The sequence below is a fragment of the Babylonia areolata genome, chromosome 1 (genome assembly GCF_041734735.1).
Source record: "Babylonia areolata isolate BAREFJ2019XMU chromosome 1, ASM4173473v1, whole genome shotgun sequence".
In the NCBI taxonomy this organism is placed as follows: Eukaryota; Metazoa; Mollusca; class Gastropoda; order Neogastropoda; family Buccinidae; genus Babylonia; species Babylonia areolata.
The window spans coordinates 2050844-2069355 of NC_134876.1; the positions used below are offsets into that span (position 1 = coordinate 2050844).

At 46.8% G+C, this 18512-nt stretch overlaps 1 protein-coding gene across 1 annotated transcript in view; it reads right to left on the reverse strand.

The window, feature by feature from the left end:
• The window catches only part of LOC143296070 (tolloid-like protein 1), a 105887-nt gene extending 96024 nt beyond the window's left edge, over window positions 1–9863 (reverse strand). Inside the window, exon 1 of the mRNA XM_076607864.1 lies at window positions 8354–9863. Coding sequence (XP_076463979.1) covers window positions 8354–8495 — 142 coding nt within the window. The 5' untranslated portion in view covers window positions 8496–9863. The remainder of the gene's footprint in view (window positions 1–8353) is intronic.
• Between the last annotated feature and the right edge of the window lie 8649 nt (window positions 9864–18512).

Below are 18512 nucleotides of genomic sequence, written 5' to 3' on the forward strand. Positions count from 1 at the left end.
AGGAATAGAGCTAACAGAAGTGCAAGGAAAGTTCACGCCGTGTACCCATTGACAGGAATAGAGCTAACAGAAGTGCAAGGAAAGTTCACGCCGTGTACCCATTGACAGGAATAGAGCTAACAGAAGTGCAAGGAAAGTTCACGCCGTGTACCCATTGACAGGTGTAGAGCTAACAGAAGTGCAAGGAAAGTTCACGCCATGTACTCATTGACAGGTGTAGAGCTAACAGAAGTGCAAGGAAAGTTCACGCCATGTACTCATTGACAGGTATAGAGCTAACAGAAGTGCAAGGAAAGTTCACGCCATGTTCTCATTGACAGGTATAGAGCTAACAGAAGTGCAAGGAAAGTTCACGCCATGTACCCATTGACAGAAGCAGAGGAGAGGAGGGGTCAGGTGGTGGGGGGACGGGGGTGGGTGGGAAAGGGTGAGGAAGGGCGTGGGTTAAAAAAAGAAAAAAAAGAAAAGAACACTGCACTCATGTTCTCTGTTCACCCACCCCACTTCCCATGCCCATACCCCTCCCCCCCCCCACCTCCACCCCCCCAAAAAAGCAACAAAAAAACCCAAACAAACCCACATCACAAGTCAATCTCACCGAGACAATGACATTGCCCCTCTCCCTCCCCTCCCCACTACCCCCCCCCCCCCCCTCTTCCCCAACCGGCCGCTCCACCTCACCTTCCCACCACCCCAACCCCCACCTCCCCCTCTTCAACATCCCCCCACCCCCCAACCCCAACCCCCATCCCCATCAATTCCCAATGCCAGCCTTTTCAGCAGGACACTCTGGCTCCACCGTGGCTGAAGGCATTGTCCTGACACAGACGACGATCAACCTCGTGGAATTAGCCGGGCTGTTGTCTCTCACAGGGGATCAACGTGTCAAGTGAACGCTGCATTAACTCCACAGCTCGTTCACATCCCCAATCCCTACTGCAGGCCATTGTCTTCGGCACAGGTGCAACCAGATGAAACACTGCCCCCTCCCCCTCCCTCTCTCCCTCTCCCCGGACTAAAAAAAAAATCGGTTCTGAAGCGTGCCGCTATGGCGTTAGTTGGTACTGCTTTCCTGTGGTAAACGTTCCATTGACACAAGTTACGTTTTCTGGTTGTTTGTTTGTTTGTTTGTTTTTCAAGTGAGTTACAACATATCAACATGCATACCCATCTGGAAAATATGAACCAGGGCGTTTTGGACTCACCCCGCGCCAGTTCCCCGGGTTTTTTGTTTGTTTGTTTGTTTGTTGTTTTTGGTTTTTTTTTTTGGGGGGGGGGGGGGTTTGGGGTTTTTTGTTTGTTCGTTCGTTTTGTGGTTGTTGTTGTTTGCTGTTGGTTTTTTGATTGCTTCTGTTTTTGTTGTTTTTGTTTGTTTTTTTGTGTTGTTTTTTTTGTGTTTTTGTTGTTGTTGTTTTGTTGTTGTTGTTGTTTTTTGGGGGGGATGTTTGGGGAGGTGTTTTGGGTTTTTTTTTTTGTTTTGTTTTTTAAGAAAACTGACAGGTAAAACAATTAAAAGGAGACTATCGGTTTCTGTCCACACAAAAGGAGCAAGAACTACAACACAGGAAGTAAGCACTACCGTTCCCATCGGTCCTACCTACTTTTCCTGTACAACCTTTCTTCCTGAAATAATTATAATCAATACGGCCAGTTTTGTTTGTTTGTTTATTTGTTTGTTCTGTGTGTGTGTGTGTGTGTGTGTGTGTGTGTGTGTGTGCGTGCGTGCGTGTGCGTGCGTGTGTGTGTTATTACAAGGAGGGGGTGGTTTTTCCTGCACAGTACACCGGTGTGATACGTCACTGTGGTGACAGCAATCCCGTCTCTCAACTCCTGCTTTCTGAGCTACAAGCGGCTCGCTCTGGTGAGGCCGTCTGTTCTGTCCAGCTGGACACGTGGTGGTGCTCATCAATGGTACTCATACTGCTGTCCTTCCAGACCACAGCTTTCAAACAAATCCATCGCTTCAATCACATTATACACTGAGATATCTGTTTGAAGAAAATGACGCTGATAAAAGACGCTTTGCATGAATGATTGCCTTGTGTTTTTATGTGTGGGGGTGTTGTTGTTGTTGTTGTTTGGGGGTAGGGGGGGGGGGGTTCCTTGTCGTTTCGCTGGTCAGTGCCAATAATTTCTGTACCGTGTGTTTCCAAAACGCGACAAGGTCACTGATCTTTCGATTAACCCATTGATTGCCGAGGTTTGGTGAAAAGACGGGCACAACAGCTGAGTGGTTAAATCTTTGGACTTTCAATCTGAAGGTCCCGGGTTCGAATCCCGGTCACAACGCCTGGTAGGTAAAGGGTAGGGATTTCCGATCTCCCTGCTAGTGCCTGAACCCCCTTCGTGTATATTATACAGAAGCAGAAAATCGAATACGAACGTTAAATATCCCGTAAATCCATACGGGGTAATAAGAACAGTTACATGCTCGGCGTGCATCCCTTCGTTCCCCCGAAAACGGAGTATGGCTGCCTACATGGCAGGGATAAAATAGGACATACACGTTAAAGTCCACTCGTGTGCATACGAGTGAACGTGCGAGTCACATCCCACGAAGGAAGGAGAAGAAGAGGCGAAAAGGGATCAACGTAGCAAGGATTTTAAGTGCAACCACTACGATTTGTGCTCGCTATAATGGCTTCATTGATTTTGCTGAACAAAAGTACTGCAATCCCTCCCGAGAAAAGAAGTTCAAGAAAAGAATGGGACTGACACCATGACCTGTAAGCTCTTGTTTGTCTCATGTGACGGCCCTTCACACACACACACACACACACACACACCACACACACACACACACACACGTGAGTGTTTCCATCGACGACCGGTTGGCTTTCGTCTTAACCTCCTCCCTCCCCTGCTGCTCTACAAGGTGCGTCACTTCTTCTCTCCTCTTTCTCATCCCCTGCTATTAGGGGGGACTGAGATAGATTGATAGATAGACAGACAGACCTGTAAGCTCTGTTCATCTCATGTGACAGCTGATAGACAGACAGACCTGTAAGCTCTGTTCATCCCATGTGACAGCCGATAGACAGACAGACCTGTAAGCTCTGTTCACCTCATGTGTCAGTCCTTCACTTACGAACATAGTCGTCGTCAGCAGCAGTCAAGAGGTTAAAACTACAACATTCTGTGAAGCAGAAGGGACAGTATAAACTATCCTCATTGAAATACATATATACCAATGGACGGGACAGGCAAGGTGGATGGATTTACTATTCACACGCAGTCACGCTCTCTTGACAACCCTGGTTGATCATGAGGAAAGGATGGAGAGAGCGAGATAGAGAGATATATATATAGAGAGAGAGAGAGAGAGAGAGAGAGAGAGAAGAACAAAGAGTGGATTGGAGAGAGTGAGGGGGTTGGGGGACTGCGATAGATTCACACACACACACACACACACACACACACACACACACATACATACACACACACATACACATGCGCGCGCGCGCGCAGAACACAAACTGGTTGTGCGGTAAGATTTCTTTTCAGAACCTGTCTTCGATTTTTTTTTGTTTTATTTGTTTGTTTGTTGCTGTTGGTTTGTGTGTGTGTGTGTGTGTGTGTTAACTTTACAGTCGTGTTTTGATCTTTGCGCTTACTGTCGTTCTGTTGGGGGAGATTATGACGCTTGCACTGTTTTAGAGTGTGTGTGGTTTTAGATCTAATAACACATTAACGTAAAAATTAACCAATAAATGAAAAACGTGCCAGGCTTTCATTCTGTCCTAAAACTCCACGAAGGACCAGTTTCTTCTTCTTCTTCTTCTTCTCCTGTTACTAATGCTACAACCACCACTACTAATACTACTACTAAAACAACAACAACAACTACTACTACTACTATTACTTCTACTACTACTACGACTTCTTCTTTTTGTTCTTCTTTTACGTTTGCAGGGTTAAACCTAACATTTTATTCGTGTGTTTGAGTTGGCTGTGACTTTTATGACCTCTTTTACTCCACCATTTAGGCAGCGATAGTTCGTTTTCGGGGAAACGCACGTTGGCAATGTTCTTGATTCCATAACCTACCGAACGCGCTGGAATGGGTTACGGAATCTTTAACTGGAGGATTTCAACTTTTGCATGCGTACGCATAAGAATGGAGGTTCAGGTACTAGCAGGTCTGCAACGCTTGTTGACCTGAGAAATTAGGCAGAAAAACGTCCAGCCTTTATCTACCGGGCATCACGACCGGGATTCGAACCAACGACCCACAGGTTGTGAAAGTCTAATCTCTATATTCGGCTGTCAGAACGTGTTGTAACTCCTTCCCCCCGACCCCACCCCGACCCTAACCAACACACACCATTTTAAGTAGACCCTAAGCTTCTCTTCACCTTTCAGCCAGCCACACACACCATTTCACAGACTTGGGAAGAACAAAACCAATCAAACCAGTTTCCAGAGCTGATGAGATGAGGTCTTTGACCCCCTGCACCGAAGTGGAAAAGCGACAGCGCCCGGCGGCCGTTGCACTTCGTGAAACATTCAGTTGCACGTGCATGTCGTGAAACATTCAGCTGCGACAATGCCGCGCTTCCCGCTGACAGCGGTGTTGAGACAAAAGCCGCTTGTGGTCTCCGCTTGAATGGACTCGAAGATGAGGAAAAAAAATCGAATGGAACGTGGAATCCCTTGTTCCGTGAACAGTTGTGTCGCCCGTGGCATGAGTCACGGTGGTTGGGGGGGAGGTCATTGAAGACAGACAGACAGACAGACAAACGGAGCGACAGTGACAGGCGCGTCGGTATAAATTATCTGAAACTTTGTCCTTTGAGAGTTTTTCAGTTTCAGCTTCAAGAAGGTGTCAAAGTGTGCGGACTTACCCATATACGACACACACACACACACACACATGCACGCACGCACACACACACACACACACACACACACACACACACAACGATCAGAATTAAGTTGCAAAGATGAACCTCCTATTACATTGTATACAGACATCAACGGTTGAAAGATTATCTAGAACACAGGCCTTGTAAAGAGAAATAAAAGGCTTATAGACGCGTAAATAGTGAGACCATAGATATCAAAGCTAGTTGCTATGCGCCAAATTAACAGCCATTCTTTTTTCGACGACAAGAAAGCGAAGTTGCTTCGGGAAAGTCCAGTTTTTAAGACCTCCCAATTTATTGTGTCACTTGCAAAATTGTCCGTCCTTTTCTGTGCTGTGTGGGAGGGGGTATGCATTTACCAAGATCCAATCCTACTTAAAGTTTACAGGTTTGAGAGAGCGAGAGGAGGGGGGAAGAGAAAGAGAGAGAGAGGGGGGGGGGGGGGTATGGAGAGAGGGAGTGAATGAATGAGTCACTTGTTGCACAACTAACTGTCCTTTTCGTAGCGTGGGAGGGACATTTGTATTGGCTAACATCCATTCCTAAAAGTTTATAGCGTAAAAAAAAAAATGAAAGAGAGAGATAGGAGAGAGAGAGAGAGAGAGAGAGAGAGTGTGTGTGTGTGTGTGTGTGAGGGGGAGGGGGTGTCTGTGAAATCCAATGAGCCATCGAACTTCACACGGCAACCTAAAAATGAAAGGCCCCATAATAATATAGCCTTTTACGGCTATCGGAGCAGTAGCCTATTTCTGTATTCAAACCCACTGTGTCTAAGGCTCGGCTTTGGACGGCGGGGCCCAGTCCTCTCCTTCTGCGCTTTCACCTCCCCGCACCCCCCCCACCCCCTCGCCGGCCCCCCCTCCCTTCCCCCTCCCCCATCCCCCATCCAGTCGAAGCCAGGCAACTACCTATCCACACCTGGAGTGAGATGTCTTTCCCGGACACCACATCATGCCACAAACAGGGCCTCGAATCCTGATCACTGGCGAACACTGAACCCACAAGAAGGCCAACACCAACCAATAAGCGATATTGCCATGGCGCGACTCCATCCTCCAAAATGCCGCGCCGCGTCTGTTTGAAAGTTTCTTGTTATAGGCAGGCAAGTTGCTGTGCAATTTACACAAAGAAAAAGTAAAGGCACGGCCACTGCACATCGTTAAAAGAAAAGAAGGGAAAAGAAAAGGCTGGCTTGCTGGGCCGTTGCAATGTCAGGCTATTGCTGTGCAGGACAGGACAAGACGAGGACTGTTTGAAACCTTTCACTTTGAGCTGAACGAGAATCATGGCGAGGCGTGCAACAGGAAGGAACGCACAAGCAAGCGTGCGTGCAATCCTTTTTTTATTTTGTGGACATGATCCCCCCCCCCTTCCCCCATCCCTCTCTCTCTGTCTGTCCGTCTGTCTAGACGTCTCTGTGTCTGTCTGTCTGTCTGTCTGTCTATCTAGACGTCTCTCTCTGTCTGTGTGTGTGTCCGTCTGTCTGTCTGTCTCTCTCTCTCTGTCCGTCTGTCTACAGGTCTCTCTCTCTCTCTCTCTCTCTCTCTCTCTCTCTCTCTGTCCGTCTGTCTGTCTACGCGTTTCTCTCTCTCTTGCCAAGAAAAAAACCAACAACTACATGTTAGTTGATTATCTCATTTCCCCGGTTAAACAACATTTCGTTTCGTTTACCTCTCTCTCTCTCTCTTATTTCTTTCATTTCTTTCAATTACACCCCCTCCTTTCAATCTTTTCAATGGCGGTATGAATAAAACAGCAGTTTCCTTTTTACCTTCTTGAAATTCATGTATTCATTTTCTCTCTGTGTGTCTCTGTGTGTCTCTGTCTCTCTCTTCCTCGACATAATGTGTCCATCTATCCATGCCCCTGTTACCGGTCTCCTTGCTGGCTAGATTTCCTATCTCTTACATTTGTGTTTTAAACTTTTATCATTACTTTTCTGTACTAATTTCACTCGATTCATTCATGTGTAGCATTCATGCTATGTGTGTGTGTGTGTGTGTGTGTGTGTGTGTGTGTGTGTGTGTGTGTAGTGTGTTACTCGCTTCCATTTCGTAAACATATTATGCGCGTTGTGTCTCTCAGTTTGAAGCTGTGTTATCATTGTACATGTATACGTGTATTGAGTATGACTACATTTATTATTATGTGTATATGTCTGCGTGTCTCTTAGAAAAACAACGGCAGATAAAAAAGTCGTCCAGTGTGCTAATATCTCAACCGTTGGAAAATAAAGATTCATTCATTCATTCATTCATTCTCTCACTGTCCCTCTTTCTTTGTCTGTCTGTCTGTCTGTGAGTGTGTGTGTGTGTGTGTGTGTGTGTGTGTGTGTGTGTGTGTGTGTGTGTGTGTGTGTGTAGATTATTAAGGGCAGACTGGAAGAACAGGCCTGCCAAATATACATTTTTGAATAAAAACGTTTCGAGTTCTGAGTTCTGAGTTCTCTCTCTCTCTCTTTCTCTCTCTCTCAAAAGAAATTTTGGTTGATCCGAACTGTCTACTTACTGTGTCATGTGTCATTTTCTCATTATCATTTATCAGTGAATCCTCCTTCAGTAAGGGGCTCTGGCCTTATCTGAATAAAATATTCGTTCTCTCTCTCTCTCTCTCTCTCTCTCTCTCTCTCTCTCTCTCTCCGCCAGAGTCACCTTTCTGATCTTTTTCTTCATGATATATTATAACAAACCCAGGACAGGATCTCAGGGCCTGACTGGTGACTGGGTTTGTGTGCAGATTAAAGCATCTGCTCCTTTTGTTTTTCTTAGCAGATGTAGTGTGTGGCGTATGATGTGTATGGATTAGTCCGCACGCTTTGACAAACTGACTTCCTGAAACTGAAACTGAATGAATCTCGGATTAGTCCACACGCTTTGACAACTGATTTCCTGAAACTGAAACTGAATGAATCTCACTTCTGTCTGGTTTTCAATGTGATGTTCAAAAAGTAAATAAATGAATTAAAAAAAACAAAAAAACTTTCACATAAACTCCTCATTGTTTCGAACGTAACACCCCACTGCAAACCCCCCCCACTCTCCTCCCCGATCCCCCCTCCCCCCAACACACACACACACACACACACACACACACACACACACACGGGGATAATAATATCCAACAAAAAGGAAGTGATCGAGAAGGAATTAACCTGAGCGCACACACACTCACACATCTTACACACAACGCACGCACACACACACACACACACACACACACACACACACACACACACACACACACACACACACACACACACACACACACACCCAACGCACGCACACACACCCCCCCACACACACATACACACACACACACACACACACACACCACACACACACACACACACGCACACCCCACACACGCACACACCACACACACACACACACACCCCCCCCCCCCCCCCCCCACACACACACACACATGCACGCACACCCCACACACGCACACCACACACACACACACACACACACACCCAACAGACTCACCAGCTTTGCAGGGATCCAGATACAGGTCGTTGGACGTCTTGAAAGGAACGAGCTGGGCCTCCGTCATGGAGAGACCTGCCAGAAACACCACCACAGCACTCCACAGCACTGTGGCCAGCCCGTGATTCAGTCCGTATTCCATCCTGAGTCTCCCAGAAACCAGTCCTTCCTTCCAACAGACGGCCCAACAGGGAATGAACACTGACGCTGGATGCTGACGGAGCTACTGAGGTGATTTTGACAGTGAATACTTGTTTCTTCTTCGCTTCAGGTCACAACAGCTGGACGTCTCGCCTGTCCGAGCAGCTTGAATAGAGACTACACACTGCTGAGTGTCAGTAACCCGGGGTGTTCAAATCCTGCCTCACCCACTACCGCTAGAAAAACGGCCAGTGTTGAAGTGGAGCTGAGTTTAATTAACGGGATAGCCTTGTGACTGATGCCTGGCCTTACTTTACATCAAGTTGTTCACGGCTTGGGTACTGGGTCGGTGAAGGTTGAGTTGTTCAATGCAAGCGGTTGTATTGGTGAGTCCTGAGGAAAGGTGGTGAGTCCATTTAACACTGTGTGTGTGGCCCGAGCGAGGATGCTGGACTGTGACAGCCGGGGCTTGCGGTCTGACTTTCAAACCGCTGCTGACGGACGGCGCGTGTTTTGCCGTGAGACAGCGTTTGTTCCACTGAGTTAACTGCCTGTATGTACGTTCACACGACAGAATGTCAATGTGGCATGCGAGCGTGTTTTTTTGTGGTTGCCCCAAAACTCTCTAGACTTCAGCATGAAAGCATGTATTATATATTTATATATGTTCCTATATCACGGACACGCTTAAACATTACACAATCAGCATCCGGTTGTAATGGTCCTGGGAGTCCCAAGAGTTCCGGCTCCCTCTCTCTCTCTCTCTCTCTCTCTCTCTCTCACCAGGTGGACTCAATCTGTCACCGGCTTTCCCCGGCCAAGCAAAGAACTGCTGTCTTTCTCAGTCCCACCCACCACCCCCACAGCTCCTGGCTCTCAGATGTGTGCACTTGTTAAGGATGTTGCAACAAGAAAAACAATGCGTTCTGAAATTCCCGAAATCCGACTCCTGGCTGTCACACTAAGACGTCAGCATTGCAGTGTATGACACAGACGCAATAACGTGTCATCTGAGTAATCCGGCAAGTTGTTTTTTTTTCCCCCCACTGCAGTGCACATTCGACAAGTCAAATTAAAACCAATGATACTACACCCAGCATATATGCATTTGAATTATACAAAAGTTCAAGACAATGAATCAATAACGAAAAATCATATATTTATCAGCCGGTTCAGTGGTCAAATAAAAAATTAAAAAAGCCACGAATTTAAAACGGCACAGAAGACGTTAGCTCGTACCACCTGACAAGTTGTGCTAACACTCACACGATGCGCAGGTGAGAGGGGATGGAAGAGGACCAACTTGGCAGACACACACCCGTCAGAACGAAGGGAGGAAAAAAAGCCAGTTTCCTCCTCCTCTACCACCACCACAACTACCTCCTCCACCACCACCACCACAACTACCTCCACCACCACCACCACAACTACCTCCACCACCACCACCAGTCCGCCTGAGTTCTCTCCCCTCACAGGAGGACGCCAGATGCGCTTTATCTGATCGCCCTCGCCTTGTTGGACGGATCTAAAACGTATTCTGCGACTGGAATTCTGGAACTGGAGGAATGGAGACGAGGAGAGAGAGAGAGAGAGAGCGGATGCGGGCTGGGTGGTTTGGGGGGTAGCCAGGGGGAATCCCACCAACGCACACGCAATCGCTCGTCAGTTGCGCGCGCACACGTGTGTTTTGACGGCAAAGCGGCAGACAGATAGACCAGACAGGCCGGGACATGCCACTGACTGCTGCTGAACACTGCAGCGTTATATAGGCCAGCCGCCCCTCCCTTTACTCTCCCCATACACACTCTAGCTGCCTGTTTGTTTGAACGTCCTCCCTCTCACTATCCCTCCCTTCCCCCTTCTCTTTCTTCTCTCCCTTCTCCCTTCTCTCTCTCCCTTCCACCTTCTCTCTCTCCCTCCCCTTCTCTCTCTCTCTCTCTCTCTCTCTCTCTCTCTCTCTCTCCCTCTTTCTCTCTCTCTCTCCCTCCCCCTTCTCTGTCTCTCTCCCTCCCTCTATATTCGTCTTTCCTTGCCACGCACGCGCGACTTGCCCACCAGTGCGTCACTGTGAATAATAACAGAATCACTACTGGCCTGTACCTCCCACACCCTCTCCACCCTCTAACCCTCCCCACTGCACCCCCTCCTATCCCTCCCCCCCCCTCCCCCCCCCCTGCTCCCCCTACCTCCACCCACACAAACATCCCACCCCAGTTCATCGACATCACCGAATTACACTCACTACAGGGATGGGAAGAGTATACTTATAGAGAGGTGAGCGGCTGGTGATTGTCGGCTCTGTGTATGGATGGACCTGTCATGTCCAGCTAGGCTGACCTCATTTGATTTTTTCAGTCATGCTTACTTCGCAGTAGACTAGTTGCTGAATCCTCCCTCGCCCATGCTTCGGCACACCGTACTAAAAAAATATTCGTTTTCTGAGAAGTCCTTGGGGTAGACATCGAGTTTGCGAAGAAGAAATACAATACAATACAATACAATACAATACAATACAATAGTGTGGAGTGATGGCCTAGAGGTAACCCGTCCGCCAAGGAAGCCAGAATCTGAGCGCGCTGGTTCGAATCACGGCTCAGCCGCCGATATTTTCTCCCCCTCCACTAGACCTTGAGTGGTGGTCTGGACGCTAGTCATTCGGATGAGACGATAAACCGAGGTCCCGTGTGCAGCATGCACTTAGCGCACGTAAAAGAACCCACGGCAACAAAAGGGTTGTTCCTGGCAAAATTCTGCAGAAAAAATCCACTTCAATAGGAAAGATAAATAAAACTGCACGCAGGAAAAAAAATACAAAAAATAAAAGGGTGGCGCTGTATTATAGCGACACGCTCTCCCTGGGGAGAGCAGCCCGAATCTCACACAGAGAAACCTGTTGTGATTAAAAGAAATACAAATACAAATACAATACAATGCAATACAATACAATACATACATTTTATCAGTCCGACTGGAAAATACATGTGCATTCAAAGGCTCGTCACTGACACCACAGTATTAATTAATGAACATCCGGCTGTGGTGCCACCTCAAAGCCTAAACGCCCTCCATTGTTCCTTGAGCAGAAACCCAACTGAGACGAAGAAAAATTGAATATGAATTTGTCTCTATGCACGCTGTCTCTACCCTTCCCCCTCCCCCCTACTACCTCCTCACCCCCAAGCCCCCCCCCCCCCCCGCCCCCCTCCGCGGTTCCCCCTTCCCCCCCCCCCCCCCAAAAAGCAAGCACACAACAATTAGGCCTATTCGAAAGATGAAAAGCAGCTATTTAGACAATAAAAGAGATCTCACATGATTCCCTGAAAACACACACACACACACACACACACACGCACACCCACCCCCACACACACACGCACACAAACTGAACCTGGAACCACAGGAGAACCAGCGATGACGAACGAACGAATCCTCTCAGATGAATGCTGTCCAAGACAACTCACCACCACTCACTCCCCACGCCAGCGAACACGGCAGTGGCCTACGAGTGTCGACGAAAACTGCTCGCTGTTCAACTTTCTTTACATTTACAGTTAGTGGCGGGTGTCTGTTTCGTGTGTCAACAGAGACAGGGGGAAGGGGGAGGGGGGAGGGGTTGGGGGAGTGGGGAGGTGGAGGGGGGTAGTTCTCTCGGGTGTCAACTGCCTAACGGCAAGGGAGGCTAATCAAAACCAACCTTCCCGCCTCCTCCTCCCCCACCCCTCACTCCTGTGTGCTAGCCCTTCCGCGCCTCTTTCCACAACCTTCCTTTTATTATCGGGAGCGTGTCAAAGTTACCCTCCCCTCCCCCCATCTCCGAGGTCTATATGCCCCCCCCCTCACACCCTCCCCCGCTTCCCCCTCCTCCCAGGTCCCAGGTTATATCCCCCCAGGTCTATATTCCCCCAGGTCCAAGGTTTATTATCCCCCCAGGTCTATATTCCCCCAGGTCTATATTCCCCCCAGGTCCCAGGTTTATTATCCCCCCGGTCTATATTCCCCCAGGCCCCAGGTTATATCCCCCCAGGTCTATATTCCCCCAGGTCCCAGGTTTATTATCCCCCCAGGTCCCAGGTCAATATCCCCCCAGGTCTATATTCCCCCAGGCCCCAGGTCTATATTCCCCCAGGTCCCAGGTTTATTATCCCCCCAGGTCTATATTCCCCCAGGTCCCAGGTCTATATCCCCCAGGTCTATATTCCCCCAGGTCCCAGGTTATATCCCCCCAGGTCTATATTCCCCCAGGCCCCAGGTTATATTCCCCCAGGTCTATATTCCCTCAGGCCCCAGGTTATATTCCCCCAGGTCCCAGGTTTATTATCCCCCCAGGTCTATATTCCCCCAGGCCCCAGGTTATATTCCCCCAGGTCCCAGGTTATATCCTCCCAGGTCTATATTCCCCCAGGCCCCAGGTTATATCCCCCCAGGTCTATATTCCCCCAGGCCCCAGGTTATATTCCCCCAGGTCCCAGGTTATATCCCCTAGGTCTATATTCCCCCAGGCCCCAGGTTATATCCCCCAGGTCTATATTCATCCAGGTCCCAGGTTTATTATCCCCCAGGTCTATATTCCCCCAGGTCCCAGGTTATATCCCCCAGGTCTATATTCCCCCAGGTCCCAGGTTATATCCCCCAGGTCCATATTCCCCCAGGCCCCAGGTTATATCCCCCAGGTCTTTATTCCACCAGGTCTATATTCCCCCACGTCCCAGGTTTATTATCACCCCAGGTCTATATTCCCTCAGGTCCCAGGTTTATTATCCCCCAAGGTCTACATTAGATTTCGTTTCATTTTCCAATTTTGAGTGGTGGTCAGTAGTTGTCAGCAGTGGCCAAAGATCCGATGAGATCTGGACATCGGGTAACTTAAACCTGGGGGAACATAGACCGAGAAAACGTAAATTGCCACCGAGGGTGTGTGTGTGTTGGAGAGGGGGGGGGGGGAAGGTTGTGGGGAGGGGGGGGAGGGGGAGAGGAAAGTGGAGGTTGGGGGGGTTGTTCTGGGGGAACATAGATCAGGGGAAACATAGACCTGAGGGATGGGGAAGGGCAAAGTATGGCTCCTTTTTAATATACACCCTTGTTCCCCGTGTCAGACAACCTCCCCCCTCTTATCCATCATGACCTCCTCGTCAAGTTCTCATGCTGCTGCAGGCACAGCGATCGTCTGTAATCAGGACACTCTGTATCATGTCATCTCTCTGGCTGCTGTAACCGCTCTCTCTCTGTCTCTCTCTCTGTCTCTCTCTCTGTCTCTGTCTCTGTCTCTCTCTCTCTCTGTGTGTGTGTGTGTGTGTGTGTGTGTGTGTGTGTGTGTGTGTGTGTGTGTGTGTGTGTGTGTGTGTGTGTCTCTGTGGAGTCTCATTATATGCCCATACAATTGGAAATTAAAAGCACTAATCAAACATCAGAAGAAAGCGAACAAAAGAAAATATTTTCTGAAAAATTAAGATGGGATCCGCATAAGTTACATCTGTTTCTGGACTTCATGACTCTGGAAAACACAGAAGTCTTACTTGGAAGAGGAAGTCAGTCATGATGTAGAATCTGCTCTTGAAAAATTCACGTGCTTGATGTTAGAAGCTGGTGACTGCATGCGTCAGACTGTGTGTATTGGTGGGCGTGCCAGCAATCACAGCAGATGGTATGACGCGGAATGCAGACGCTATAAACGTGAAGCTAAACATGCTCTTAGTATCTGTTCTCGTACAGATCCAGTTGGAAATGAGGAACTATATAAAGAAAGAAAATTAGCCTACCAAAGAAAAAGAGCTTTGTACCAAAACAAGTTAAAAGAAAAAAAGAAAGCATTCAGGCAAAATACATACGATTCCCTGTTAAACAGTAATCGGTTTTGGACAATAGTGCGCAATGCAAGAAAAAAAGAAAAACACCATACCCCCAATTTCAATCGATGCGTGGAAAGAGCATTTTCAACAGATCTTACGCCCACAGGCTGAACCCAGTTCAGATAACCAAGAAACACCACAGCAGCATGTCAAAGAAGATATTACAGAGGCAGAGGTAAGGTACACAATTAATGGGCTCAAGTCTGGAAAGGCGTCTGTTTTGGACGAAGTACCTCCAGATTTCTTTAAAGCTGGAGAAACTAAAATATCACCATTCCTAACAAAGTTGTTTAATAAATTATTTAGCGATAGTTACTTCCCTATGGAGTGACCGCATTCAGTTATAATATCAGTGTTTAAAAAAGGAGATTTGAATAATCCTGGAAATTCTAGGGGGATTTCGTTACTGAGTATAATTAGTAAAGTGTTCACTTTTATTTTGAATAGACGTTTGAATAGATGGGCTGAAGATGAACACAAAATATGTGAGGAGCAAGCAGGTTTCCGAAAGGGGTATTCCACATTTCACCATATATACACCATAGTGTCAATGATAAATAACTGTTTGAATGGTAAACGCAAAGGTAAATTATATGTTACTTTTATAGATTACCAGAAGGCATTTGATTCAGTTGATCGTAACAAGTTATGGGGTGTGTTAGAAAAAAATCAAAACTTCTACTCAGATGTTGAAAATGTTGAAAGGAATCTACAGTTCCGTACAGGCGTGTGTTCGGAGTGGTGCAGAGTACAGGCATGTGTTCAGAGTGGTGCAGAGTACAGGTGGTGCAGAGTACAGGCATGTGTTCGGTGTGGTGCAGAGTACAGGCATGTGTTCGGTGTGGTGCAGAGTACAGGCATGTGTTCAGAGTGGTGCAGAGTACAGGTGGTGCAGAGTACAGGCATGTGTTCGGTGTGGTGCAGAGTACAGGCATGTGTTCGGTGTGGTGCAGAGTACAGGCATGTGTTCAGAGTGGTGCAGAGTACAGGCATGTGTTCAGAGTGGTGCAGAGTACAGGCGTGTGTTCAGAGTGGTGCAGAGTACAGGCATGTGTTCAGAGTGGTGCAGAGTACAGGCATGTGTTCGGTGTGGTGCAGAGTACAGGCATGTGTTCAGAGTGGTGCAGAGTACAGGCATGTGTTCGGTGTGGTGCAGAGTACAGGTGGTGCAGAGTACAGGCATGTGTTCAGAGTGGTGCAGAGTACAGGCATGTGTTCAGAGTGGTGCAGAGTACAGGTGGTGCAGAGTACAGGCATGTGTTCAGAGTGGTGCAGAGTACAGGTGGTGCAGAGTACAGGCATGTGTTCAGAGTGGTGCAGAGTACAGGTGGTGCAGAGTACAGGCATGTGTTCAGAGTGGTGCAGAGTACAGGTGGTGCAGAGTACAGGCATGTGTTCGGTGTGGTGCAGAGTACAGGCATGTGTTCAGAGTGGTGCAGAGTACAGGCATGTGTTCGGTGTGGTGCAGAGTACAGGCATGTGTTCAGAGTGGTGCAGAGTACAGGCATGTGTTCAGAGTGGTGCAGAGTACAGGCGTGTGTTCAGAGTGGTGCAGAGTACAGGCATGTGTTCAGAGTGGTGCAGAGTACAGGCATGTGTTCGGTGTGGTGCAGAGTACAGGTGGTGCAGAGTACAGGCATGTGTTCAGAGTGGTGCAGAGTACAGGTGGTGCAGAGTACAGGCATGTGTTCGGAGTGGTGCAGAGTACAGGCATGTGTTCGGTGTGGTGCAGAGTACAGGCATGTGTTCAGAGTGGTGCAGAGTACAGGCATGTGTTCAGAGTGGTGCAGAGTACAGGCATGTGTTCAGAGTGGTGCAGAGTACAGGCATGTGTTCAGAGTGGTGCAGAGTACAGGCATGTGATGTGTTCGGAGTGGTGCAGAGTACAGGCATGTGATGTGTTCGGAGTGGTGCAGAGTACAGGCATGTGTTCGGAGTGGTGCAGAGTTATCAAACTTTCTTGATTGTCCAGCTGGGGTGAAGCAAGGTTGCTTGTTGTCTCCCTTGATATTTTCACTCCTGATAACAGATGTAGCTGATTTTGTGACAAACAATGGGAAGCACGAATACCAGTTTTTGCCAGGGTTGCGGGAGATTTTTCTGCTGCTGTTTGCAGATGATATAGCTTTGATCTCTACTACTCCTTCCGGACTTCAGAATCAGATCAATAATTTGCAACGAGTTTCCGACTCCCTTGGATTGACAGTAAATTTACAGAAAACAAAAATTATAGTTTTTAGAAAAGGTGATCATCTGAGTAAATATGAGAAATGGTACTATAAAGGGCAAGAGACTGAAATTGTGAATAGCTATAAATATTTAGGCTTTACTTTGTCAACTAGATTATCATTAGATATATCACTGTCCGAGTTTGCAAGCAGGGCGAAGGGTAAAGTGGTGGAGATAATAAAAACTATGTATAGTCTTGGTAATATAGATATGTTCATTTTCTTTAAATTGTTTGATGCACAAGTCAAGCCTATGTTGTTATATTCATCTGAAGTGTGGGGTCTAAGTCATGTTAAAGTTATAGAAAACATACACCTTTTTGCTTGTAAACATTTCTTAGGTGTCAGTGGGAAAACACCAAACGCAATGGTGTATGGAGAGACAGGCAGATATCCGCTTTACATTTATAGCTATTTGAGTGCAGTAAGATACTGGTTTAAAATTCAAAAAATGACTCCGACTAGATTACCAAAGCAAGCATACGAAAGAAATATGAACGAAGAAAGACAATCTAAAAACTGGGCATTTCAGGTTCAACAGTGTTTAGATTCATTTGGATTTTCAGAAGTCTGGATATATGGAGGGGTGGGAGATGAAAAACATTTCTTAAAGTGGTTCAGACAGAGAATGGTAGATTGTTATAAACAAGACTGGAACGGAAAGTTGGAAAATAGTGATCGTTTTAAGGAATACTGCAAATTCAAATCTTTATTACAGTCAGAAAAATACCTGCGAGATAGTACAATAGCAAAATTTAGAGTGGCTCTGGTGAAGTTTCGTCTAGGCGTTAATGACCTTAAAGTAAATAAAAGATACAACAATATGTCAACACCAAAAACTGTCCCTTTTGTGATGATCTAGAAATTGAAGTTCATTTTCTTATTAGGTGTCCTGTATATGCTAAACTACGAGAAAAGTATATATTTAAACATTATAGAAATAGTAACACTCCACCAATTCCATTTTTGTTACAAAATGAAGACAAGTGTGTAATAAGGGATGTCGCTATGTTTATTTACTATGCTTTTCGTTCCAGAGAGGAACTGATGTGAAGTTTAATTTTAAATGTTAAAATCAAACTGCGTGACAGAGCAATTATGTTTAAGTTCTGTTGAATCTGGTTTTTCCCTCATCTTTCAAATCGTTATCTTTATGTGTACGTGTTCTCATGTGGACAGGCTGGTGGCCTTCGCATTAAACTTCCTGCGTTCCTGTCTCTGTCTCTGTCTGTCTGTCTGTCTCTCATTTTGCTTTATATTTTCATAGAACATCTTAACAATGCAGTGCTTATGTAACGTAATTTTTCTTTATATTATTATGCGACTTAATGTTAATTCCATGTGTTCCCTCTTCTAAGGGGCTATGGCCTATATGAATAAAACGTCTACGTCTCTCTCTGTCTCTCTGTCTGTCTGTCTGTGTGTCTGTCTCTCCTCTGTCTCCCAGGGCTATCTTTTTTTTTCCATCTCCCTCCCTCCCTCCCTCTCTTTCTCTCCTTTTCTTTCTTTCTCTCGGGTTTCTTTCTCTCTCCTCTTCCCCCCCCTCTCTCTCTCTCCTCTCCCTCCCTCCCCACCTCTATGTCTGTCTGTCTGTCTCTTGTCTCTTTTTCTGTCTCTGTCTCACTCTCTCTGTCTCTCTTTCTTTGTGTCTGTCTGTCTGTATCTCTCTCTTTCCTTTTTTTTTTTTTTTTTTTGAGACCTTATTTGAAATTTGTTCATGTACTGTTATGCTTTTGTACTGAGTATTTATTTTCCCTTTTCATGAGGGCAGGATGAGAACAAGCCATTTGTGCTTATTCCTTTTTTTTTTCCTTAATGAAAGAAAGGTTCGTTCGTTCGTTCGTTCGTTCTTTCGTTCGTTCTCTCCTCTCCCTCAAAAGTGTCAGCAGAAAACTCCGTCAGTCGCGTCGTCCATGGGGATCAACGTTGTGGTTCTTTCTCTTA